Source organism: Grus americana, chromosome 1 (assembly GCF_028858705.1).
Source record: "Grus americana isolate bGruAme1 chromosome 1, bGruAme1.mat, whole genome shotgun sequence".
In the NCBI taxonomy this organism is placed as follows: Eukaryota; Metazoa; Chordata; class Aves; order Gruiformes; family Gruidae; genus Grus; species Grus americana.
The window spans coordinates 151,880,035-151,906,462 of record NC_072852.1 but is presented as its reverse complement, the minus strand read 5'-3'; the positions used below and the strand labels follow the sequence as shown (position 1 = coordinate 151,906,462).

General features: G+C 43.0%; 1 protein-coding gene across 2 annotated transcripts in view; it reads right to left on the bottom strand.

Annotated features, from left to right (window-relative positions):
* SH3RF3 (SH3 domain containing ring finger 3) overlaps window positions 1-26,428 on the bottom strand; it is a 259,257-nt gene that overhangs the window by 67,720 nt on the left and 165,109 nt on the right. For both annotated transcript variants that reach the window (XM_054846908.1, XM_054846898.1), the window contains exons 2-3: window positions 25,775-26,050; window positions 18,004-18,099 (exon numbers count right to left, since the gene is read on the bottom strand). In XM_054846908.1, coding sequence (XP_054702883.1) covers window positions 18,004-18,099; window positions 25,775-26,050 — 372 coding nt within the window. The remainder of the gene's footprint in view (window positions 1-18,003; window positions 18,100-25,774; window positions 26,051-26,428) is intronic.

Sequence of the window (26,428 nt, the reverse complement as noted above, 5' to 3'; positions counted from 1 at the left end):
CCTCTCATTCTCTTTTCCAAAAGCCTGCTAAGCATGTTAGCATGTTGTCAAGGAAGAAAGTCCCTATAACCACAGAGTAGATAGCCTTCCTAATAAGGGTCATAGATGTACACAATTATATATAGTCTGGAAGAAGCAAGCCAATCATTCTTGTCTACAACATGCCTTTCCTGAAAGGCAGCAGTACTTCGCAGTCTATTTCCTTGTCTTACAAGATCTTTCTCATTTAGCAGCAATGTCACTTATAACACACTGAGAGGCCGAAGGAATGTAGCATATTAGAACAGCATGTGCTTGGACGAGCGTGTCATCATGATCTTGCAGAATGAAAATAAATGATGCGTGCAGCAGAAGTAAACACTAAGCCTTGGGTGGTGAACTGGGAATTTTTTTTCTTTGCCTTTTTTCCAAACAGTTTTAAGATGGAAAATGGTTTGCAGTGATGGAGAACAAACACATGGCTTGGTGAATCCCAGAAAAATGTGCAGTCTGCTGCAAAGTCTGCTCAGGAGCAAAGCGCAGCGAGTAACCTTATGGAAACTAATGTCCAAATTGCTGAGAAGTAAGAAAATAACACTAAATGCAATGGCATTAAAAATAGATTAACTCACCAAAAAGAAATATGCTTTCTGCATCCCTCTCCACTCCCTGAAACAATTCTAGCTATCTAGCCTTCAGCTCCAAATATGAGGACTATCTTACGCTGATAGGTCATCTCTGAATCTCAGATCTGTTGTGCGTCTTCAATATGCCTGAGGATTTCCTCCTCTTTTCTTCCTATCTGTCCTCTGTGGACATCCTTTTTCATAATGAGATGCTCATGACTGCACCAAAGCTCCTTTGAAAGCAAGAAATGTAACCAAATACAGCTTTACTCAACATCAGAAAGAGTGGGAGAATCCAGCCTATTTTTACTTATAAATTATTCAGAAAGCTAAATAAAAAGTGCAGTCATGAATTCATGGGCTTGATCCTAATTCCTTTGAAGTCAGTGGCAAAACTCCAGCTGCCTTCAACAGTGGAAGGACTGGTGCCCATCTGGCATCAATTTCAGTACCAGAAGAGTCCCTGTTGGAGCTTGTGAGGAGTTTACTGACAAACTACTTTTTTCGTAAAAAAATGAAACTCGTCAGAACTGAAGTACTTCCCAGGAACATGCTGGTTTTGACAAGACGTCCATCAGGAAACCATTTGTCAGATGATGTTTCTCAGCTAAGACACAGAAATGACCAAGGCTACAGTGGTTTGGGAGTTCACCTGACTAACTGGGCTCCTGGCTCAATGTCCCCGCATTGAAGAACAGCCACAGGAGGCCCAGAGCAACACTGCCCCTTTCCTAGTAGAAAGCCACCAGCTTTCTGGCTGTGCTGAGTCACCTTCACTCTTGTTCTTGTTAAATGGAAAACCTCTGCGACTCTCTCTCTCAGTCTAGGTGCCCACCTGCACAATGACAGAAGATGCTGGTGCTGGGCAGGAGAAGTGTGAGCAGCCTTATGCTCAGCAGCAGCCTGGACAGCAGACCAAGATGGACTCAGGAGGCTTTCAGAAGCAGTTCAGATGTAGTTCTCATGCCTCACTCATGCCTGGCAGCTGTATGAGCCCTTTACCATTGCTGCTAGTTGCTGCAAAGAAGGGAAGCCCTCTGAAGTAGTTTTGTGCTGAAATCTAGAAACCCCTTCACTTGCAGAAACTTTCATTTTGGGCCAGCTGTACCTCAAAACTTCACTGTGGGGTAGGAAAAGTATTGCAGTTCCTGGAACAGAGCTGTGTGGATCACAACTTATCTTTAAGCAACACCTGCAGAGCCTATGTGCCTTAAAAAGAGCCAAGTTTTGTGTTTTCAGAGTTTTCTGGCAACTTTCTACATCCTTCCATAACGTTCCACAAAGCTTCTGGTGCTACTATTTACTTGGGTGATCAACAATACCCATAAAATTTTGAATTAACTGAAAATTGACAAGTCAAATACCACCAACTAAGGCAGAGGATCTCTTCAGTCAATGCACACATCAAGCCTGGGAGTCTCAGAGCAAATGGCTTCCAAACTACGGTGTGTGACCCCAAGTAATTATAAATGAGAACCGTGAACCAGGCAATATCATGCTCATATTGTTGCGTGGTCCCTTGTCTTTTTGATAGCTGCACTGTGCACACACGCTACCAGACATTACATCATGTTCTTTTATTCATTCTCTGAGATTTGTTCCTGGAAATACTGTTCTTGAAAATACTGGTTTTGTAATGTTCAGGGTTGTGTGAAGGAAGCAAAAATACCATGCCTTTTTTAAGGAAAACACTTGCTTCCAACTTAATGTGATAAAGGATAGGGATGAAAAAACCAAAATATATATATTTGCTGAAATCCTTTCTGAACTTCGTAACAAAAGTGTTCTGGTGGACAATGAGAAAAAGGACTATATGCACCTCACATCATCAATGTTATCTGCAGAAAGCATGAAGTTGGATAAGCTGTGAAGCTCTTGGAAGCTTTTGCAATCGCAGCACAAGGAGCACATGGGAAAGCCCAAGTCATTTTTCAAGTACTGCAAGGCTTTGCCTACACTCAGCAAGCAAGGAGTCTTTGTTACGGTGATTTACAACTTTGTGTAGAATAAGAAATCTCATGCAATTGGGGAAAATTAAGTTTTATGTGCTGCGACTGAAGATTACCTGTGGGGAATCACACACAAATAAATGTACTGCTGTCTCTATCTCTGATAAAGCAGTGAAATGAAGAATGAAAGCAAATGCCAAGAAAATGTTTTGGTTCAATTGCTTGTAAAAGAAACCAAGGTATACAGACTTCAAGCAGACATTAGCACTAAAGGGTTGTGATAAACAGCTTTTGCCCTGTGTGTACTATATATAGGAATGAGACATTTTTGACTACAAACTCTTCTGGTTCCTGCTTCCCAGTTACAAGACAGAAAAGGATTGCTGGATGTGGTACAGGGTATTTGCAAAAGAATAACGTCCCATGGGGCTGTATAGTTAGATACTGTGTGGGTGGAACTCCTTTTACAACTGGCTACAAAGCAAGATTGCTGGTTGTGGTGGAGAGTTTCACTGTGTGTTTCACTGGCAGCAGCCAACATCAAAGGATGTCAGCCACCAGTCATGAAAGCTGCTGCATCATCGGAAAGCTGTGTCCAGGCTTTGGGTTCACTATTTGCCAGTCGGGGTGAAAATATGGGTCAGGACAGGATGCACTGCCTTTTCACCCAAGCATCTGATGACTCCCCAGAGGGACAGTTCTGAGATGTTTCTCTGAAATGGGAGATGAACTACGTGTGTTTGTGATGGGCAGCATCAAACCAGGGTACATGGATCATCCGTGTGACAGGGAGACCGGCCTTCTTACTTATGCACATGGATGAAAAAAAAAAGTTGTTCTGAGAGACACATAACTTGCCAACCTGAGTTTGTGTGTCATAGTTGCCTTATCCTGTGGCTACTACGATGTAAACTCTGCTTCAAATTACTTGCATATTTAAAGTGCCTCTTGCTCACACAGATGTGCTGATGCCCAGTACAACAGCACAGCTCTCTTTTTCCTCAGTGGGAGCACAGCTTTGCATCCTTCTTCACTCTATGCAGTGACCAATTATTTTTAAACAATGTTTAAACAATCAGGTTGTCTTACCTTGGAGACCTTTATACTTCTGTCATATTTGGTAAAAGGTAGGTAACAGATTGGGATGGCATTAGGAAACAGTGGCTGTTGCACGTGGTATAATCATGCCCATTTCAGTTGTACAGGAAGCCTGACCAGTAACTGAAGGCTCTGAAACCTAGTCTGTAAGACATGCAAATGTGTTTTCTATGCTATATGATGAAGTAATTGGGTTCACAATTCTTCCCCCTCATCGTGCAGAAGAAAAATCTGACAAGGCTGAACTGTGATGAATTCCCTCGACCCTGCAAATTCTTAACTGAAAATGGCAGCATTCAGCCTCACACTCATGGCATGACTGACTGCCCGTCACCTAAAGGAACTGTTTGCAGTCTTCTTTGGAGAATCTGAGATGTTAAAATATGATTGGGTACAAGGCCAAGGTCAGAGTCAATGTGTCTCCACTGACTTGCCAACAGCTGCAGTCAAGGAGTTCATTGAACTTTCTGGCTATCAAACTAGAAAATGCTATTTGTTTGACTTCCTGAGTTTGATTTCTGGTTTAGGGTAAAGGACACGTACCCAACACTGTTGAGTCATGCAGTGAAGCAGCTAGTACCCTTCCCTCTCATACACGCATCTAAAGCTGGATTCATGCTCTGGTTTCTGTCAAAGCCAGCTCTGCTGTGGGTGTCACTGCTAGATAAGAGGTGTGCCATTTCTTCAGCACCAGTGAGGTTTGAGCAGATCTCTCAGGATGCTCAGGCACATGTGTCACATTACCGCAATAAAGTATGATGACTGTCGGCATTAGTCACTTTTATGACATCCATATGCAAATGCTGTTTATGTTAGTATGCTACAACTGGAAGGAATTTGGAAAACCACTGCTCTAGGCCATGTTGTTTGAGTTCTGAGATGGTAAAATTAATGGGCTAGCAAAAAATCTGCACAGTAGGAAATCTTTCTGAAAGTGCAGAACACTGTTTGACTGGTTTTTTTTCTGTTTGTGGAATTACTCAAGCTCAAATATTTTCCTAATGCATTCCTTTCTGAAAATGGAGTGCCCTAGATTGCACCTATATTCTGTAGGCAAAGAGACAAGTTGTCCTGAGGGAACTGAATTTGTGCAAACTGTGACCACACCATGTGATGCAGTCACACAGAGACATTTGTTAATAATACTTTTATCATTTTGCTATTAAATGCTGAAGAACTCCCAGTACGGATTAGAACTCCATTGTGAGAAGTACTACATAAACATAGAGCAAGACAACAGCTCTTGGCCCAAAGAAAGTACAATTTAAGATGAGGACAAGAGGCAATATATAGATAGACAAAATATACGAGACAGACTTATCAGCAAGATGGACGGAGGATTTTGCACACTACAAATCTTCTGTACGTATCACAGCCAAGAACAATTTTACAGAGGTGTCTGGAGGACCAATGCTGATGTAGCTGTCCAGATGTTTTTGAAGCATTTGTCACAACAGTGAAGAACACAGCACTATGGAAGAAAATGAGAATTTGAAAAAAGTGACAAAGTGATTGGCATCACTGGCTGATCAAAGACAGAGATTGATCTTTCAGTAGTAAAAAAAAGGTGACAAAAACAAGGAATCATAGGTTTGCAAGTAAGGAAAAGTTGTATGTGCTCTATAGGATAGAAAAGGACTTCAGAGAGAAAGAAAGAAGTGGCAGCTGATGACTACTCTGGATGGTCATGAAAGAGGCAGGTCTGCATTTGTTAAGGATGCAAAAAGGATGTAGCCATAATCAGGATATCAGATGATGAGAGTTTGATCTTTGTGAATGCTCAGCAATCAGACTGGCCAAAGACTAGGTAGGACTGAAAACCACATGGATGAATGGAGCCAGGATGTGATTCCCATTGACAATGTCTTTATTACTTGTCATGAACGCACATTGATCCCTCTTTAACCAATGACCAAATGGGAACAGTAACACACAACTCTGACCATGTACTGCACCAAAACCTCAAGTATGTGTTGAGTGAAAGTTGCTCTGTGCAAACGCAGACCAATGTGTCACTGGAGTTGTGTGGAGCTGCCTTTGCTATGATCTTAAACTCAGCCCTCAGGAGTGTTCTTGTGCTATCAGGGGCCTCTGTATGACAAAATCTAGGTTGTACCACCTCTAGGTGGTGCATCACTGTAGCCCTTCTTCCAACCCAACAATTCATATATTGAGTGAGAGGAAAACCAGGCCACCAAATCAACTTCTCTCTCCTGAGCAATGCACCTATGAAAGGAAAAGGCTTTGGCTGGGAATGAGCATGCCTCTCTAAGTACTGGACTAGAGCAAGCATAGAAGGTGTTGAGGCCATTATTTCTGCCCTCAAAGGGAATACACACAGTCCTTCCTCCTGGGCTAGGAAAAGAACAAGGACACAAGAGGAAGACATGCCTGTAAATTCCTTACTCTGCTGCTGACATAGAAGCAGATCAGAGAAGTAATCAAGGATATGACCATCAAGAAACATGCCACTGAGCTTTACTTTCCCCACCAACAGCAAGGTGGGAAGGGCTTGAACCAGGAGTGCTTTCCCTTCTTCTGTGGTGTTGCTTTCTTCTTGAGAAACAGTAACACAAGGTAGAACTGCCTCTTCCCTCAGTGCCCTCCCCTTAGCCACAGGGCAAGAGGAGAATATCTCCAGTGAGTCCACCGCTGCCTGAATGCTCTGGTACCTCTCCTGCTTTCTCCCAAGATTTCCAGAAAAATTCTGTTACAGAAAAATTCTATTATGGAAACCCCTCTCATGAAATTTCCTGTCAATTTGATTCAATTGTGTCTAAACAGATTGGAAGACTTCAAAGTCAGATTTAAAGCAGGACATACTCCTCCAGCCTTACTTAAACCATGGCTAATATTATTAACCTTGTTTATGGAGTACCTAGTGCTGCTTTGTCATAAAATTATAACTTAATAAAATAATTAGATAAATTGAGGGACAACCAGGAAGTAGAGGAGATTACTTGCACAAAACCCCAGGTCCCTCACCTCACCATTTTGACATGATGGCTTAGAGCACAGTTCAGTGGCAGCATCGCCTGCAGAGTACCTGTGGGAGAGGGTTGCTGCCCTGGTCATATTTTCCTGCAGTGCGCGTGAGATGCCACACGCCCTCCTTTCTCATCTTCCCACTTTCTGCCCTGTATGAGCATAGACGTTCATGTGACTATGCAGTAAATGGGATGATGGAACAGGTATGACTAGAAAGTGAAAACAGCATTGGTAATTTAACTGTAGCTTTCAACAGGGTGAGTTCCCTGATCCATCTAAGCACGCAGCCACATGTCTGGTAGTCCTGGAACAAGGAAGGCAGAAGCAAAGTGTTGTCACAGATGAGGCAAAAGCAAGACAATCTTTGGCAGCAGCCCTTGTTTTTGTCAGATTAAAATAACACCAGTATCACACCCAAAAATGGTGCAGCAGAACATAAAATAAACAATGGCTGGTCTCTTTGTAAAGGAACAAAGTAAGCAAACCCAAGGACTTGTATGTAATTTCTTCTACAGGATAGACTAAACAAAGGGGTTAGCCTTCAAGAATCCGATGTGTTCTAGAGAAAATCTGGAAAAGATGGAGATCCCCAAATTAATTCCAACTATGTCCCCCTGTTTCTGATTTTTGTTTTTAATTTGCTTGTACTGATTCCTCCTCTAGTCTTTTGAACTTGGTTTTCTCAATGTTCAGCTCTAACACCTAACAAAATGTTAAGGGATTTGAGACTTAACTCAAACATCTGGTTTTGGCATAGCTAATGACATTTTAAGGATAAAAATCAACTTCACATGTTATTTTTGTTGTTTGAAGCACGCGTTCAGCATACACATGCACTCCTGGGTCTCTTTGTGCCGAGAATAAAGACAGTTTGGCCATTGCAGGAGCTGCCACAATAGGAAGTAAGGAAAGCAGTAAAAACAGTTCATAGCTTCATCCTATCAGGAAACTATTATTCTTGAAACTATTCCTCTTTGAAAGCTTAAAGGATCAAGCTTAACCACATTTTGTGACTCTTGTGGCAGAATAATACTTATGTTACACGCTATCTTCTGAAAACAGAGACCAGAGGGGGCTCTGACAGGCACCCCCTGGCAAATCATTTCCGGTGTCACTGACATCAACTGTCCATACTGTCCCTCTGATGGAGGTCATCCCCCACCACAGGCACAGCAAAGAACAACATGTGCTTCTACCTCCTCCAGGTCCTTTCACAGACTAGGATTTTAATACTGGACTCACTTTCCTTTGGCACTCCTGGCACCAGTGCTGTGGCTGACACATGGAAATATTTTGCCCTCTGCTCAGAGGGCTGTGGCCACCAGCAAAGGGGCAGAGAAGACAACCAGTTTGCCAGGGGCATCTCCCAAAACCCTCCCACCCTCCCTCTGTGGCTACATTTGGATTGAAGATCTCCACTCTCAGTTTTATCTCTGAGTTTCATGGCACCAGGAAAGCTCCCCAAGAAGGAAGCTAATTAAGATGTGCAATGTACACTAACAAGGACACTAGGAAACAAAATGAAGAATGCCTGTGTGAGAAATAATGAAATCCTCTAGGATTTTATTTTTAATTAACTGCTAGACAAATTGTGTATCTGTTGACATATAGCTTCTTAATATACATTCATGCATTAGCTCTAGGTAAGTGAGACTGAAAGATACTTTCTTTTCAAAAGGAAAAAGATCCCAGGAATTCAGCAGTGCTGAAGCAATCTTTAGAAGCTGTCAGAGGTGATCAATGGCTGGAAAAGACAAAAGCCCTGTTCTTGGGCCTCCTCTAGAGAGAGCGGATTACTGATGATGTGCTCTAGAGCTGCCCCAGGGCCCCAGGATAGGGGGTACACTCAATGGGGAATGCTAATTTCTACCCCTTGGAAACCTGCGCTGTTGCTGAAACGCTTCACTCCAATGGTTGTGTGCTATGAGGTTGCTTAGCCTCTCTGGGAAGTCCAAATTGTTTATTGTCACTTGCACAGGCAAAAGCTAACCTTAAGTAATGTGCCATCTATTTAGTTGGTCCTTCTGGGCAGATACAAGGCCAAAGGGACTGATGCTTTGTTTGAAGTATGTTACCACTTGAAACATTGCAGGACCACATGAACATCTACGTTTTTTTTTTGTTGTTGTTGTTGAAAAGGCTTCCTCAATACCTGTGGCAGGCCTCAGCTAGCTCAGGAGCAGAACAAGAAAGTAATGGGTAGCAGAGTGCACCTAAGCCTCCTCAAGATTTGCTGTACGTGTGTCTAAGTGTTGCCAAAAGCTTATTCATTCAGGACGCCTTGTTACTTCTGAAAGACACAGAAGTTTTAAGGTTCCCTAGTAAAATCAGAACAGACATTGATAGGTATATGACAGACAGGTACTTTTGGAAATTGATAAATATTGCCTAGAGCATCAAAGAACTGACTTGAACATAGATACTCTTTGCTGGCGAAATGGCAGGTTTTATGTGCAATGAGTGTTGTGGGCCTTTCTCTTTCACACAATGCAGAGCACAGAGTCACAACCTGAGCAACCACAGAAGACGAGGAGTAGTTCCCCCCCTCCTTAGGCTTGAGCTGGCAGCCCTGCCTCCCCTCCTAATTGATGAAAAGAAAGAGACTCTTCCACAAATGGGCTCATCTGACATGTTTTAGATGTCTCCGTTAAGCAGCAATGCCTACTTCTCTTCCTACAAGCACCTGGTTGTCTCTCTTGATGGTAAGGGAGAATCCAGGCAATTAGCAGAGATGTGGAGATCTATCTGCTGTTGGTCAGATAAACTGTACCTAGATATGGAAGAGTATTTCCCAGTTGAAAATTGTTACTGGGGGCAGAACTGCTGTTCTGTTACTGCTGCTGCTTCTTGGTGCGACTCATCAGTAGATGTCTCTTCACTCACCATCCAACTGCAAATTTAGAAGTTTAAAAAAGAGAGTGGAAAAAAAGGACAAAAGGACAGTAAAGAGAAAGGAAACACTAAAATGAAGAAAAATGCCAAATAAGATGCAACAGTTTGTGAAGACATTTTGTTTTCTCTGTTCAGGGAAGTTGGGAGGTCATCACTAGTGCTTGTTTTGCAACGAAAGAGACCCCAGTGCCCTAACAAGAGAACATCAACTTTGAGGCAGAACCCAGAAGTCAGTGCAAAAATAACAGAAACAAGAGAGAATGGCACCCAGGACTGGAAAACATGTATTCAAGCACAAGCACAGTTCATGAGAGTTGGAGGTAAAGGGAAGGGCTGATGGTAGCACCGTGTGCTGATAGCACGGGGAAGTGGCAGCACCGCAAAACACGGCAGGTGAGTCCCCACTCGGTTTGCACTGGGAAGGATGACAGACAGAATTTTGCAGGGGAAGTGCTGGAAGTCCTTGAGTGGACTGTCGCTAGAGATCAAAGTCTTCTTATCAGATCAAAAGCAAAAGTCAGTCCATCTTACTTAGGTACCTAACTTACTTACATTTCAATTTTTGGCACCTAGGAGGCAGCACTTAAAAAATGCCCCACACAGATAGGAAAATTATATATATACTTTCCAAAGACTCATGAAATCGGCTTATTTGCCAAGGTTGTGTGCTTAAGTTGGCTGGGCTGGGAACCTTCTATAAATAACACTAGAGAGTTATTTTTACAAAATAAAATCTAGGAAATTCAGATGTTACTCATCATGGGGTGGTGGGTGGGGAAGATCTTCCTGAATATGACAGCTGGCCAATTTCTGGTTCAACAGTCCCTGAAACAGTAAGAGATGATAACAGTTTGGATGTGGTTTTGATTAATATAAAGATTGGTCATAAGATATAAATCTGAATAACTTAATTATGAGTTCATTTGTGTGAAAGTAGGCAGGAGGACAAGCAAGAGAAGACCTCTAACTAAAACTGTCAATTCCCAAAAGGCAAATTTTCACAACCTACAGCTATGTCTAAATTTATGTGCTGGCTCTCACCGTGGCTCACCACAGGTCTGATGACTGGGCTGGAGGATGACTCAAACATGACAGCACTCCCACCTACCTCTGTATGAAGGCTTCCCCTCTGTGGTGCCCGCCTGAGATGAACTTTGGAGGAACGTGCTCCCCAATGCAGAAACCAGAAAGCAATCCTGCATTGACTTGTCCAGGCACAGCCCGAGGGGAGTGAGCAATTCAAAAAGGTCTACGGAGCTCAGGAGCTCAGCTAATCTAACATAGGGGAAACCTGGCATTTAAGTCAAAAGGTGACAATGCAGCTCAGTTTTGTATCCTGAAGATGGAGGAAAGCCTTACAGTATCTGCATGAATGGTATCTCACAAAGGATGCTAGAAATTAACAGAAAACTTAGAAGTTGTTACCCAAAAGTAAAAAAAATATATTTTTTCCCCAAAGTCATGCTAATTTACATTTTACATAGGAAATTAAAACAAAGAGCAAAAGGTTCTTTATTTATAGAAGCAAAAGGGAAAAGAAGAAATTGAGCTGTTATGCAGAAAAGATGGGCCAGAGATTAAAAATAATGTATATAGATATTATATATATCTTATTATATATTGTATATTTAATCTTCTTCTCCCTTCTGAGTGCTAGTAACATTCATTTTCCTGGCTAGCATCATAGTTATTTGAAGTTCTTTAAATTATTTAACTTTGCATGTGTGTGACAATACTTTAAATCAGTAAGTTTTATTCATAGATTGATGTGAAAGTAGTAGTAAGTGTATAGGTTCTTACTGAAGTCCCTCTTACAGTCTACAAAACAACTTCTGCATGTTTTAGTTTGAATGTGAAACTTGGGAACTGCATTTTGTACTCCATTCACGTAGAAATCTGATGCCAAAAAATATCTTGGAATATTCTACCATATTCTATGCAAGAGAAAAACAAGTAGGATCAACTTTTTAGAAACTATGAAGGTGCAGGAATAAAAGTCTTAAAACGATGTAATTACAAAATTTGAAAATGCATATCAATAAAGCTTTTCAACAGAAATTAGCTGAACACTTCTTAGAGCTTACATTATTGTCAACTTTACAAGGTTCTTATTCCATTTTTATCTGACACACAAAAGGAGAAAGAACAGAAAAAAGTCAATTCTGATGTTAACGGGTATAATTCTTAACTCATTAGTGTTACACCTACTTACTACTGGGATAAATTTGCTCCTCTGCGATTTAGTAAGTCAGCTTTTCTAAAATCATATACATTAGTTTCCTTCTACCCACCTTTCAAAAGTCTCCATTTTTATTAGCATTAAATGATACTAGCAAGGCTAAAATGAACCATTTTGACAGTCTTTAAAACCAGAGATCGTGTGTTCTTTTTGGAAAGGGCACCAAACAAACATTACTATCTAATGATTGTATAATGGTCCTTTTTTTGGAAGGATTTCATGAAGGGTACTCTGAAAGGTGCAGGGTATGCTGCCACAGAGACCACACGTATGTAAATGATGGGTCAGACATCAAGGTTGAATTCGTTATGAGAGTCCCATAGGGACCCATCTGTCCTGCAGCTGAAGAGAGGAACCAGACAGATTGAGGAGAGAGAAAACATAGACAAGAAGTGGACAGCGCAACAATTATTTGTTGATGTTGTTGAAAACGGTCAAAACATCTATTAGAGATAGAAATACACACATGCACACATCTGAGTTTTCAAGAATATAACTGTGATGACTGCCACTGGGGATACCAGGATACTTGGAAATGGCTAAGATGGGAATCTGCATATAGAGAAAAAAAAATACAAAATTTGCCATCCAGACTGAATGCCAGACTGGGGGCCGCACCACCAGGAAAATGCTGGAGAATCCCAAAGTCAAGCAGGTCTATAGGCTGGGCTATGGGAAAGGCTTTGCTCTCTTCAGGGCGGTTCCCTGCATCTCCTCCTGCAACCCGCCAAGTCATCGGATTAACTGAACACACACACAGAGACACACACAAACACTGAACTCTCAACCATTTGCATTCATCTGCAGGCTAACTAAAGGTTACCCTCAGCAAAGTACGTAGTTATACAGTTAAGGACAAATTCAGCTAGGTAGATGGGTCTCCGTGACCATCAGTGACAAGAGCTGGGATCCTGGTAGAAGTGCTCAGGTTCCCCTGTATGGGTTAAGCTGGTTTAGGATGATTGGTAGATCCAGTGGTACAGCACAAAATCGTTAAATGTGGTGCTCTGCTGTGCAAAGCTAATTTTGCAATGAAAAATCACTGTTTTCTTTAAGAAATGCATTTGACTTTGGATTTTTTGTTTGTTTGTTTTGTTTTGGCTGAATGCTTTTTAAACACTGCCTTGCAAGAATTCTTCTCCCCTGGGTCTGTGGGGAGTCTTGTGGATCTATACTGCAGAGCACCAAAACCATCGGCTCTGCCCATTCTCCTCCTCCCTCTTTCTCCTAGATCTCCTTTCCACCTTTTTCTCTTTTTGACTGTGAAGAACAGGAGAAGATCCCCATTATCCTGCTTCACTGCTCTGTAAAAAGAATTTTAAAACTCCTAATATTACTTAATCACAGCTTTCAGTGCCCCTGCTGCCATAAAACATTATAACAATGGGCTGGCACTTCATCAATTGTAATTTGCTGATATTACAGTCACAGTAGCGCTCGACATAATTGCCTTGCTCTACCAGGGACTCGTAAGGCTTCTTGATCTCAGTCAATACTTCTTTACACTGGGGGCTGCAGTCAGAAATTTTGGTCTAACAGCTCAGCTTTTTGAATTTCCAGTTCCTACCCATCTGAGCAGGATGTGTCCCTCAAATACTTGGCACATCATTGCCCTCAAATTTCATTCCCAGACACTTAAATCTATTAGGGCACATTTTATTCTTCATTATTCTCAATTTTACACATAGCAGCACAACACTTACAAGTTCCAAACAGACATAATAACAGCAGTTATTAAGAATGAAGGAGCTAGCTTGAAGACAGTAAAATAAAAGAAATTTAGTTAGGACTTTGAATTCCTTGCAGGTCCAAAACTCCTCCCAGCAAGAACATGACTTCAAACCATACGGATTATTAATAAGATGTTTATTTCAGGACAGAAGGCACCTTGAGAATCAATTTGATTATGTTGTGTTTTTCTGTAGACAAATTAAAACATAAATTATCAGCCCAAATGACTTCTACTGGAGACAAAGGACAGCAACAAAATAAGAAAAAAAAAAAAAAAAAAGGCGCGAATTCTCCCTGACAGAACATATTGTGTGTGACTCATTCTGTAAAAGTCACCATTGTGAGCTGTAAATATTTATTCCTTATACGATTGTAGCTTCTCTGAGGTTGGGACAGAGATGACACTACAGAGGCAGGAAAAATCCTCTCTGCAGAGAGCTGGTAGACACAGCAGGCACGCAAGCACCCTTGCTGGACACTTGTAGGGAATAAAGCATAAAATCCATGCCATGTTACACTTACATGGCTATACGGACAACCACACATAATGCCGAGATACAGACTTTCTAGAACACTGCAGACAGCAGATATATTTTAATGTCTTCGGCTAGTTTTTTGTGCCACTGCTTTGTGACACCACAGTATCACTCTAAAAGTTGCCCTCCTAGGCACAGAATCCTTTACAGAAGTGGACCATTCTCAAATTCAGTAAGCACAGGGTGGAAAGAAGATGAAGGAGCCTAAGGAGACACTGCAGGCTTTTACATGGGCCGGCTGACAAGCCCAAGTGCTAGGAGGCCAGCAGGGTCCTGATGAGGAATTTGCTGATTGCCCAGCCGGGCTGCGGTGCACCCCTCCTTCCCACCCTGCTGTGACTCATGCATGCAAATGCTTTGTAACAGAGTACTTGCAAAAGCCTTTCTTGCAAGCATCTGTGTGAGGGGTATGGCAGAACATTGCCAGGACAAAGTGTCACCAAAGGGGGGCCACAACAAGGATTGTATCCCGTTTGTAGCTCTGGGATGCTCAAGTGACCGGCTTGTCTCCTCATGCTCTGGCTGCCGTAGCAAGCATAAGAGCTCTAGCTTGAGCCGTGGGAGCAGCTGGGGACATTAGATCTTACCCTTAGAGATGGGCTCCAGGCTGGAATTCACTCCATCCAGACTGTACAGCTTTAGATGCCATGTGAAATTCCACGCACTTTGGCCACCGGCTCACACAAGTGGAAGGCTACCGTAGAGTTAAGCATTGCTTATTCTGCACATTTTGCCAAGATTTTGAAAACCACTTAATGGACTTGGACAGACTCAAGAAGTGTTTTTAGATTCAAGTACTACTTGTTTAATGGATTTATTTTATAAACATTGGCACTGAGATTTTTCAAAACTTCTTTGGGATTTGGCCTGCTGATTCCTCTTAATTTTTAATGTAAAGTAGCATCTGAAGCTGGCAACAGCAACATAATTGTAAAACTCCAGTAGTTGCATAAGCTCATCTCATATTCAGAACAAGGCCTCCACCCACCAGGGTGTGGGTGAAATACGTGGCTGATGTTTCTGTCTGGAGGATCATTTCCCTTTGGCTTGACAAACCACAGCACAAATACTATGTCCATGTCACCCAACTATCTCATTTGAAAAAGCCTTTGAAGCCTCCAGATTTCAAATTTATACAGATAAAATATATGTGTGCATATATACACAAATATATGCATAAGGGTATATAGTTGTATTTATTTTATATGTGTGCGTGTCTGTGTATGAATGTATACGTGCACACGCATTCCTACGTGTGTTCTTCTCCCTTGGTGCTGGCTGCCTGGCTGTTTGCATCCCTTTAGAAACTTCCAGCATTGCCGTTCTGACTCTGCACAGCGCTACCCGTTGCTCCTCCATGGCCACTTGGGACGTGCTAGCGCTTGGAGAACTTTGGTGAGACAACATTGCACATATTCCCAATGGGCTGTTCCTCTGAGGCTTCCAGCCCTTCACCCTATGAGAGCAGTAATTAAGGAGAACAGGTACCTAGGCGTGGGAGAGGGATCAGGATGCTGTACGGTGCGTAGGCAGTGCAAGCACTTACAGCCTGCAGGTGAAACTAGAGCTGGGGAAAGGTGGTGGGGTGCAATGATGGCTGGCTGTGCAGAGGTCCCCAATTCACTCTTTTTGCAGCAGGACAGTAACATCACATTCTCCAGGGACAAGAAAGAGAAGGGAAAAAGGATGAAATCTGGAAGAAACGTAGCTCTCTCATTTAATCACAACAAACTGAAAATGTCTTACGCTTTCAGAATAGAAGAAAACTAGTCATTAACTTTGCGAGGCAGCTGGTTTCCCAATAACGGCTCCTACACGTTCTGGTTTTAATATTATTGTTCTTGTCAACTGTGGGAATGCAATGTATATTAATGGTGGTTTATTCCAAATTGGTCATTGTCGGAGTTAATAATTAGGTAGTCAGGCACTAATTATCTCTATTTTGTCTCAAATCATTAAGTAAGAAATCTGGAGAAGTAATTTCAGAGGCAGGCATCAGAGCCGCATGCAGGAGGGGGGGGTGCTGCTATGCGCACAAGAGACACTTCACTCTGGAGAGCAGCACCAGCCTACGCCTGGGAGCAGAGTCCGGGTGATACTGCTCCCAGTACCGGCTGCAGAGTGGCGTCACCTCGAAAAAATACATACATGTGTGGTGCCCATCTATTCTTTGTGCTCCTGGTACATTCATAGAATCAGAATCGTTTTAGTTGGAAAAGACCTTTAAGATCATCAAGTCCGACTGTTAACCTAGCACTGCCAAGTCCACCACTAAACCATGTCCCTAAGGACCACATCTACGCATGACTCAACCATTTCCCTGGGCAGCCTGTTCCAGTGCTTGACAAGCCTTTCGGTGAAGAAATTCTTCCTAATATCCAATCTAAACCTCCCCTGGCACAACTTGAGGCCATTTCCTCTTGTCCTATGGCTTGTTACTTGGGAGAAGAGACCAACCTCCACATGGCTACAGCCTCCTTTCAGGCAGTTGTAGAGAGTGAGAAGGTCTCCCCTCAGCCTCCTTTTCCCCAGGCTAAACAACCCCAGTTCCCTCAGCTGCTCCTCATAAGACTTGTGCTCTGGACCCTTCCCCAGCTTTGCTGCCCTTCTCTGGACACACTCCAGCACCTCAGTGTCCTTCTTGTAGTGAGGGGCCCAAAACTGAACATAGTACTCAAAGTGCGGCCTCACCAGTGCCGAGTACAGAGGGACAATCACACTATTTCTGACACAAGCCAGGATGCTGTTGGCCTTCTTGGCCACCTGGGCACGCTGCTGGCTCATATTCAGCTGGCTGTTGACCAACACATCCAGGTCCTTTTCCACCAGGCAGCTTTCCAGCCACTCTTCCCCAAGCCTGTAGCGTTGCATGAGGTTGTTGTGACCCAAGCGCAGGACCCAGCACTGAGCCTTGTTGAACCTCATACAACTGGTCTCAGCCCATCGATCCAGCCTGCCCAGACCCCTCTGTAGAGCCTTCCTACCCTCAAGCAGATCAACACTCCTGCCCAACTTGGTGTCGTCCTCAAATTTACTGAGGGTGCACTTGATCCCCTCGTCCAGACCATTGATAAAGATATTAAAGAGAACTGTCTCCAACACTGAGCCCTGGGGAACAGCACTTGTGATGGGTCACCAACTGGATTTAACTCCATTCACCACAACTCTTTGGGCCTGGCCATCCAGCCAGTGTTTCACCCAGTGAAGCGCACACCTGTCCGAGTCATGAAGGAGGAAAGCTCCCCAAAGGCATTACCTGGCACCTGGAAAAGAGAGCATCTCCAGCAGAGCCAACACAGGCCACCATTGCTTGCTGCAGCTCTTCTCCCAAGCGGCAACCCAGCCAGACGGGCACCAGCAGGAGGGCACGCAGCAGTGGGAAGAGATGGGACAACAGGTCTGCTTGGAGGATATGAAGTCTTGGCATTTACTCTGAAATAAGCCTCCCACAGAAATGACTCCAGAAGAAGTACTCAGGACAAGGATAGGTCCAGCATACAGGGAATGAGAGTCCGTGGGCACATGGGTGGAGCTGCCAAGCTCCTGCTGGGGCAGGGGACACCCGCAGCACCCCTCTGAAGGTCTATGCTTTCAGAGCATGGTTGAGCTTGCACCACTGCTCCCCACCTGCTGGCAGCACCCACCTCTCCTCAGGTGCGTGCAAGATACCTCGACTGCAATCATCCTCCCCTATATTCCCTGTGTATCGTGGAGATTACTCCAGGAATGCTACATGGGAAACCTTCAACAGTAGTTCAGGGCATACATTTTGCTGGCCACTTTAAATTGAATCAGGTGTATCCTCACAGTGCCTTAGGGGACAGCAACAAAAAACTCCCTTTTCAATTATTCTGGTATAATTTTTCTTTCTCATATAAGAATTTTCAAGGTTATCCTACCCTTGTGGGCACAAAAAAACACGAGACATCAAGACTAGCACCCACCACCACCTATTATGAACTTACCTCAACATAGAGGATAGGGAAAATGCCAATCTTGTCACCCAGCATTCCTTCTGCCCAGTTGTCATCTACCCTCCTGATGACTGTCAAAATTTCATCCTAAAATCAGAGATATACAAAATACATAATCAGATTTTTTTCAGTAGAAAGATGCCAGTTTTTAGTTACCCATGCAACAGCTTACGGAGACAGTACACAGAGGAGGCCGTAAGCCAGGTAAAAATGTTCCCTGAATCCTGTGCCAGCAGCATCCCTGGCCCAGCATCCTGCCCCAGGCATCCCATCCACAGTGCATTGAAGCACCCTGCAGACCGGTGCAGCTCATGCCTGCTGCCAGCATCTCCAAGGGCCTGGGCACAGCAGGTGGGAATAGCTAACTCCTGGCTTCATTGCAGGGACAGGGAGAACAGTTTGATGCCTCTAACCCAAAGGAGAAAACTCTCCAGCATGAAGCTGCCGCTGTGCTTGTGAGAGCCCATTGCGACGCTTGGCTGCTCCAGAAGAAAATTCAAAGAGAAGCATGAGGAGAGCACAGGTAGTCTTGGAAACACTTCCAGCAAGAAGCATAAGGTATAGCACGAGGTGCTGCGCAAGCAGCCTACACTGCTGATGCACTGAAAGTCAGTTGTCCTTTTTAAAAAAAAAATATTAGGAGGTGAAAGTACGAAGCAGGTAAAAATCAAAGGATAACATAGTAAAGTTGCATTCAACTGTTGGATCCGCTTCAGTTTAGATACAAGTTTTCTAAAACTAAAGGCATTTTAATATTATAGTTAATCTAAGGAATCTTACAAAAATCTCAACTGAAGATTATAAAACAGGAGATTAAGCAAAGTGCAAGTAAGATTCATGCTGCTCAAAGTTCCTCTTGATAGACTTAAAACCTGAAACATATTACAAAACCTCAGGTGACTAGAAAACCCTGAGTTTTTCCAGTTTGAGCTGCTCAACTTGTCAATGGACTTCTGCTACCACGTCCGTCTGCTGGGGTTGTCATACTAAACCTGGCCTTGAGCCAGCCCTGCTTGCTACAAAGCCTGCATGCTCAGATCCCCTCCGGCCAGAGGAAAGGAGTGGGCTGAGAGAAGCTGCGGAGTGAAGTTTGCTGAGATGCCATTCATTCTCTCATGGCATTCAATCTTCCTCCATTCCTGTGTGGAAATATATAAAAAAGAAGAAAACATCTTCCTCGAGAAAGGTGAGATGCAGTTCCCTGCTGTTCTCACTTGATTTTCACCCCTCACTCTAGGAAAATAAGAGCTACCTATGGTCTATCACCCCCCATGTAACAAGCTATCCATATTAACTGGTCAGGCGAGGGGAGCTGTTTTTTTGCAGATACTTCTCACATAGAAAAAAACCCACAAATTCCCGATCCAGGATGTTCAGACCATGGATTTACGTTGATAGGAAATGACCAGAACAACGATGTGATGTACTTTGCAGTTTTTGAACATGTGCATTTTGAACATGTGCCCTTTGAAATAGTTTAAATGTTTCCTTTGAATTATTCATCTGAATGATCCATTAGGGGAAAGCTCAGAGAAACAGTCACAGACTGAGTCCTTCAGCTATTTATTACAGCTGGAAGGATGCAAAAAGAATTTGTGCATTTAATTTCCTGAAGAAACAGATAGCACTCCCTTCCAAAGCCCTGTCTGCACGGACCATTTTTGATCTGTGTAAAGAACTGACAGTAATACGTTTCTGCAAACTTTCCACATGATCTTACAAAACACCGATTATCATAAATTTAGAATCTAGGTAAAGGGAGTAAATGAGGAAAATAGAAGACTGTATCGCTTCAAGAACCTTCTATGAGTGTTCCTACTTTCTATATTTGTTCAGCTATTTTCTTAAAAGCCTTTTTTAAAACTGGAAGTGTGATGGGTCTACACTTTCAATATATGTTTATGTATACATATGCAATCTTATGTGTGTATGTGCATGTAAAAATGTGTGAGTATATATGCATTCACATACACACATAAGATAAGAAGTTAAGAAAAAACTTTTACACTGTAAAACCCCAGAAGCACTTGACTAGATTTTGTTAGAGGCACCGTGCAATCTCATCCCTGGAGCAGGTTGGACAGGCACCTGGCAGGAAAGGTTTATCCTGCCTTGATCCTGCTCGAGGATGGAGCAGGGAATGGGTAACCTTTGAAGATCCTTTCCAACTTTACCATCTATGGACCTATGAAATCTGGAAGCATTTCCATACACTGATTTTAGTTTGGCTTTGCCAAGTCTGGCTGCTGAGTGTGGTCATATATGAGAAATCAGATAGTCGCACATCCCTAGATATGCTGACATTCAAAATGTAGATCTTTGTGGGAGAGCAAAGCGCAAATCCTTGAGAATGCTTTCCATTACAGAATTCGTTTTCAGAAGAGTTTTGAAAATCTCCAGGAATTACAGCAAATCCCGAAACATCTTTTGAAATTCTTTATTAATATAAAGTTTCTTTGAATTCGCAGCCCACGACATCATTCTATCCACTGGGCTGGTGAAAGCTTCAACATGAACTATTTTAGTACCTTAAATTAGTTGGATAGCCGTGCTACTTATAAATTCCTAGAAAGGTTCCCAAAAGGATCATGAATAGTAAAGAGCCACAGATCTCTTGGCATACCACTTCAACTTTCTGAACTTCACTATTTCACATGTACTAAATTAATTTCCAGGCAGCATAAAGGAATCCAAGGCTCAAATCTCATTTCAACAGACAATGGTATCCACTGTAGTTTGACAAAGATACCTCATGCTCTTTTTATGCCTGTTGCTAAAGTCTCTAATTATTTGCTCTCTCCGACTTGCTCAAGTCTCTCTCTATTCATCAGGACCGGGCAGCCTCATGACAGACATGTGGGACCTGCTGTTCCAGTTTATAACCATTATCAGAAAGGAAGTCAAAGATAAATCACTTAAAAAGCAATCTGATTGATGGAGAAATGAACCCTTTTGCTGAGAAAACAGCACAAAATTGTGTCCGATAACAGTCATGATTCACAGCCTGATTTTTACTCTAGTCATTAACGGCCATTAACGAAGCAATACAAAGCAGATGCGCCTGCTATTCTGCAGAGATAACAACTCCATCTAGAGCACTGGGGAGATCTCAGTGATGGCAGGATGGCACCGCGTGGTGCTTGGTACGCCCGCCACCCACACTTGCCAGCTGGTGCAAGAATCCCAATCGTCGGCTACCGCCAGGCTGGTCCCTCTGTGAACAGCAAATGCTGCTGGAATTGAGCACTAAAGGGCTGGGATACCGCTCCGCAGCCAGGAACCAGTATTGGATGTGATGGCTCCAAGATTGGCACGACATTTGTTAAATGCTGCTGTGGGCTGGGAACGAAAGTGCTGGAAAATGAAGGAAATAAATAGTTAATGTGATTAAAAATGTGATAAGCAATAAAATATGGGAAACAGTTGACGCTATCTCAACAGGTTTGAGACTCATCTACCACTGGGACTCCGCCTTCAAAGAGCTGTGTGAACTCATGCATGCAAAAGATGGTCAAACACCAAAACAGAAGTCTGGGCTGAATTTGGACTTAGTCTAAGGCTGGAGTAACTACACAAATAGATAGTAATGCAATTACTCCAGATTTGCACCACTATAGCTGAAAGCAGAGTCCTCTTGCGCAAGGCTCATACCAGAGAGCGTGTAGCTAAGGGAGGATCGGTTATTTTTTAAAACAGAGACAGCAAGAGCCCAGGCTTAACTGGGGTATCACACAAGGAGACATTAGAACGCTGAGTTAAACAAGTATATCCCAAGGGCGTGCAATGAGACTCTGTAGGCCACATGTTGATTGCAATCACACCAGTGAACATCAGGAGTAACACTTCTGAAGCTACTGGAGTTAAACTGGCGCAAAGCTGACACAAGGTTGGAACTCATTGTTACAGAGAGCAAAACAACTGCTAACTGACTGATTTGGCTGATCACTGCCAAACACTGAAGAAAAACATGTTAAGTCGCAGATCTGGGATGTTTTATCTTCTTGCAGCCACTGCAGAAGAGAGATCAGTGGCAGACCCCTATACCTCTACACACTTTGGGAGGAGGAGCTGGGGGAAGCAGTCCATTTGGTGTAAGAGAATGACAGGTTGGGGCTTTGTTTGTTGCACTGGATAGTCAAGACAGAGGTTTCTCTGTCCCTCACAGTTTTATACTTCCACATACAAAATTATTATATATGATTATGGATGGAAAATAAGGAGGTGATTGGTGACAGCTAACACGGCTTCACTAAGGGCAAATCGTGCCTGACACATCTGGTGGCCTTCTATGACGGGGTTACAGCGATGGTGGATAAGGGAAAGGCAACTGATGTCATCTACCTGGACTTGTGCAAAGCATTTAACACTGTCCCGCATGACATCCTTGTCTCTACATTGGAGAGACACGGATTCAATGGATGGACCACTCGGTGGATAAGGAATTGGCTGGATGGTCGCACTCAAAGAGTTGTGGTCAACAGCTCGATGTCCAAGTGGAGAACAGTGACAAGTGGTGTTCCTCAGGGGTCGGTACTGGGATGGGCACTGTTTAACACCTTTGTCAGCAACATGGACAGTGGGATCGAGTGCACCCTCAGCAAGTTTGCCGACGACACCAAGCTGTGTGGTGTGGTCGGCACGCTGGAGGGAAGGGATGCCATCCAGAGGGAGCTTGACAGGCTGGAGAGGTGGGCCTGTGCGAACTGCATGAAGTTCAACAAGGCCAAGTGCAAGGTCCTGCACGTGGGCTGGTGCAGTACCAAGCACAACTATAGGTTGGGTGAGGAATGGATTGAGAGCAGCCCCGAGGAGAAGGACTTGGGGGCATTGATTGATGAGAAGCTCAACATGAGCCAGCAGTGTGCGCTTGCAGCCCGGAAAGCCAACCGTGTCCTGGGCTGCATCAAAAGAGGTGTGACCAGCAGGTCGAGGGAGGTGATCCTGCCCCTCTACTCCGCTCTTGTGAGACCCCACCTGGAGTACTGCATCCAGCTCTGGGGGCCCCAGTACAGGAGAGACATTGAGCTGTTGGAGCGAGTCCAGAGGAGGGCCATGAAGCAGACTTCATTTCCTTGCAATTCACCTCTGGAACAACAGGATATTTTAATTTAAAAAACAAACCCAAAACCTAGTAAGAGGAAAACCCAAAAATCCTTCCTTTGTTTTCTTTTACTGCACCAACAGATATTCTGACTGCATCATAACAAAGGGGATGGGAAAAAGCAAAGTCCAGCAAAAGAGCAACAAAGATACAGAAGATCCCTATCTTTGATTTCTCTTCTTGAGGTTCTTCTTCAGAGGAGAAGTCTTCTTTATTATATGTTTATAAGTAAAATCCAATTACAAGTGTCTGGTAGCATTAAATGAGTTGCAAGACACAAACAGGTTATACTAGTTTGTATAAACGGTATGTCGATGCAATCCCTCTACCTGAGGAAAGACCAAATAGCGTAACTGAAATTGAGATCAGGTCCTGCGTCTTCAGATGAAAACTGAGACATTCAAATGATGAACATTGCTCTGAGTGACAAATCACATCTAGAGCAACACAGTGGTCATGACTCTGTGCAGAGGAACTGAATGCATCAGCAGATGATCTAAAATCTGGGCTAAACAGGAACCTTCATCAGTGCAGGTGACAGCTAAAATTAGCATTGAGAAAACTGATGAAAACATTATGGTAAAGTCCCGAGATAAAAAATAGATTATTCACTGTCAGGGCGAACAATAGGCAAGACATAAAAACAGTTACAAGGTGACAGTGCATGTAGTGGAAGGAACTAAAGAAAAAAATAGCAGTAGAAGAGAAACCAAACCCCCTTAGGGAAAACACAGTCATCATGGATAAAATGATGCAGACAGTAACATGAGGGGTGAAGAAAAGGAAAATTGAGGGATTGAGAGTAGAACTATGCAGCAGAAACAAATGCTTTGTGTGAGAATGACATTGGACAGCCAAGAAAATGAGAACTATCAGTATACAAAGACAGTTATTGTAAAGGAGGTATACTAATATATGGCACCAAATATATCAAATACAAAAGTGTTGAGGAAAGGACCTGCTGTAACAAAAAAGACCGCAACTGCCTGCCATACCAATGAAGTTTCTTACATCGAGCAAGCAATGAATACCTTAAGCAGACAAAGAAGGTTGCTTCTCAGAGAAGTCACCTTTGTACCTCTGGGCAAGCAGCGAGGAAAACAACGCACCAGCAAATACATATTTACTGATAGGAGCTCAGAGGTAACTTCTGGCTAACTTTCTGTTAGTGCACGGCTGCTGCTTCTCACTAAGCAGCCCACTTTCTCGCAGAGATTCACAGCTCCAGGGAGGCTGGGTAGTTGCAGGGTTTGCAGTGTTTGCAATCAAACACTTCACTTGCTATGGAGCAAAAGTGCTTACAAATCTTTTGTTAAATAAATATGAGAAAGTACACATTCTAGGAAATTGCATTCTGCCGAGAAACGCTGCACAAGTAAAAAAGATGTTACATTCAGTGAGAAAATTATATGCTGCAAATAATTCATTCAGCTATAATAAGTAGCCTCAAAAGGGGAGGTCAGTAAAATCCTAGCAAAGGATATTTTTATCATCTATTTCATATTCATTTCCAACATAACTGTTATTACTTTATGTGATACTATAACAACCACAGACAGCTGAAATAAAACAGAAAATGACAATGAACAGGTTCTCCATGGCATTCAGTGCCATAAATTAACATTAGGGGATATGCTTTATTTTACTGTGGATTTCTTGATATCCATGAAGCCCATCTAAGGTCAACACAAATTGCCAGGGAGGGGGAGACAGAAAGCAGGTGGGGAGGTGGGGGAGAAAGGGAAAACGTGACATTTTAAATCCAAAGGAAATTACAGTATCTTAGTTTTCTCTCATTCCAAATGGAGTTTATTAAACATTTTGGTTTTAAGAAAACAAAGACTTTTTCTTTTAATGTCTGCTTTTTAATGTCTTTATGTTCTTAAAAAAGGAAATACTGTGATATACAATGATAGTGTATTCCAGCTACTATTTGGTATATGGTATGAAGCAATACACATTTTGAAGCTGAATGGCAATTTAAAACATTGGAACATCTGATTCAATAAGGAAGATTAAAAGACACATTTCCATTAGATTTTTTCTGAAACTGAGTCGTTCTTGCAGAACATTTCAATGCAGATGAAACGTATGCTTTTTAGACAGAAAAATGTTCTCAGAAAGTGTGTAGCCAGTTCTGCTTGTTGAGTTTCACTGGCTTTACACCAGCCTTGCTGTACATGGCACAAACTGTCTCACTGGCTTCTCCTTTAGACAAAATGGGAGCAATTTCCCATTGATGCCAACATGGGGCTTGCCCCGAGGGGAGGCTTTACGCCCACCCAGTCCTGCAGCATGGCTGGTGCACGGGACATTGCAGGGCCACCACACAAACTCTTCCTCTGCAGGGAGAAGGATTTACAAGTTGGGAGAAGTCAATGTCCTTCAGCATGTTACATGAAGGGACGTCCCACCTAATAAAGGAAATTCAGCCCTGTCAGTTCCCCATCAGGCTGCCTGAGTGCAAGGACTTTCATTTTCTCATGCAAGAAACCAGTTTAAAGAAACAAATGGAGCACAGGCATGCCAGGCAGATGTCCCACTGGTCCCAGCACCATTGTGCTCCAGGCTTGGCTGCCAGCACCCCACGTGCCCCATCAGTCCCTAGAGCAGCAGCTTTCGAAACTTTTCTTTTTAAAAAAACCCAAACTATTCCCCTACCTTGGTGAAGGTCAGGCAATCCTTGTCTTGATCTTTATCCTTTATTTCAAAGTCGTAAAGTGCTTTGCCCTGAGGTGGAGCTTGTGGGAGAGGCTTGATACACTGGATGTAGCTGGCAGGGAAGAAGCCGTGGTTCCCATTGAGCTCCCCATGGTACCAGTTATCATCCACCTTCCGCCGCAGTATGATGATGTCCCCCTTGTTAAACTTGAGGTCACCGGGCTCTTTTCCCTCATACGTGTAGAGAGCTTTGCCATAGGGAAGCTGAGAAACACTCTGGGGAAACAAAATACACAACATCTTTAAGCAAACTCGAGCCAGCACCAATTTCCTTCTTAAAATCTCTTTCAGCTAGAAGCAAACTGATCATCCATGACCAAACTACCCCAATGACTGCAGCTGACTGCTACATAACGCTGTACCCTTGATCTCACAGGAAAACTAGGATGTGTGCGATTATAAGACTAAGGAGATAAATGTGTCACATCAGAGCCGGCACTGCAGTTCTGAAGCTCTGAAACCGGCAGTACCTCTTACACCATTAAGCAGCATCTGTTAATTCACAAAATATCCTATGCAAGCAAGACTATGTGTTTAAAAAAGTAAAACTTGACATGTCTAAAGGTAAAATATAAGACATTTTGACCTTCAGGG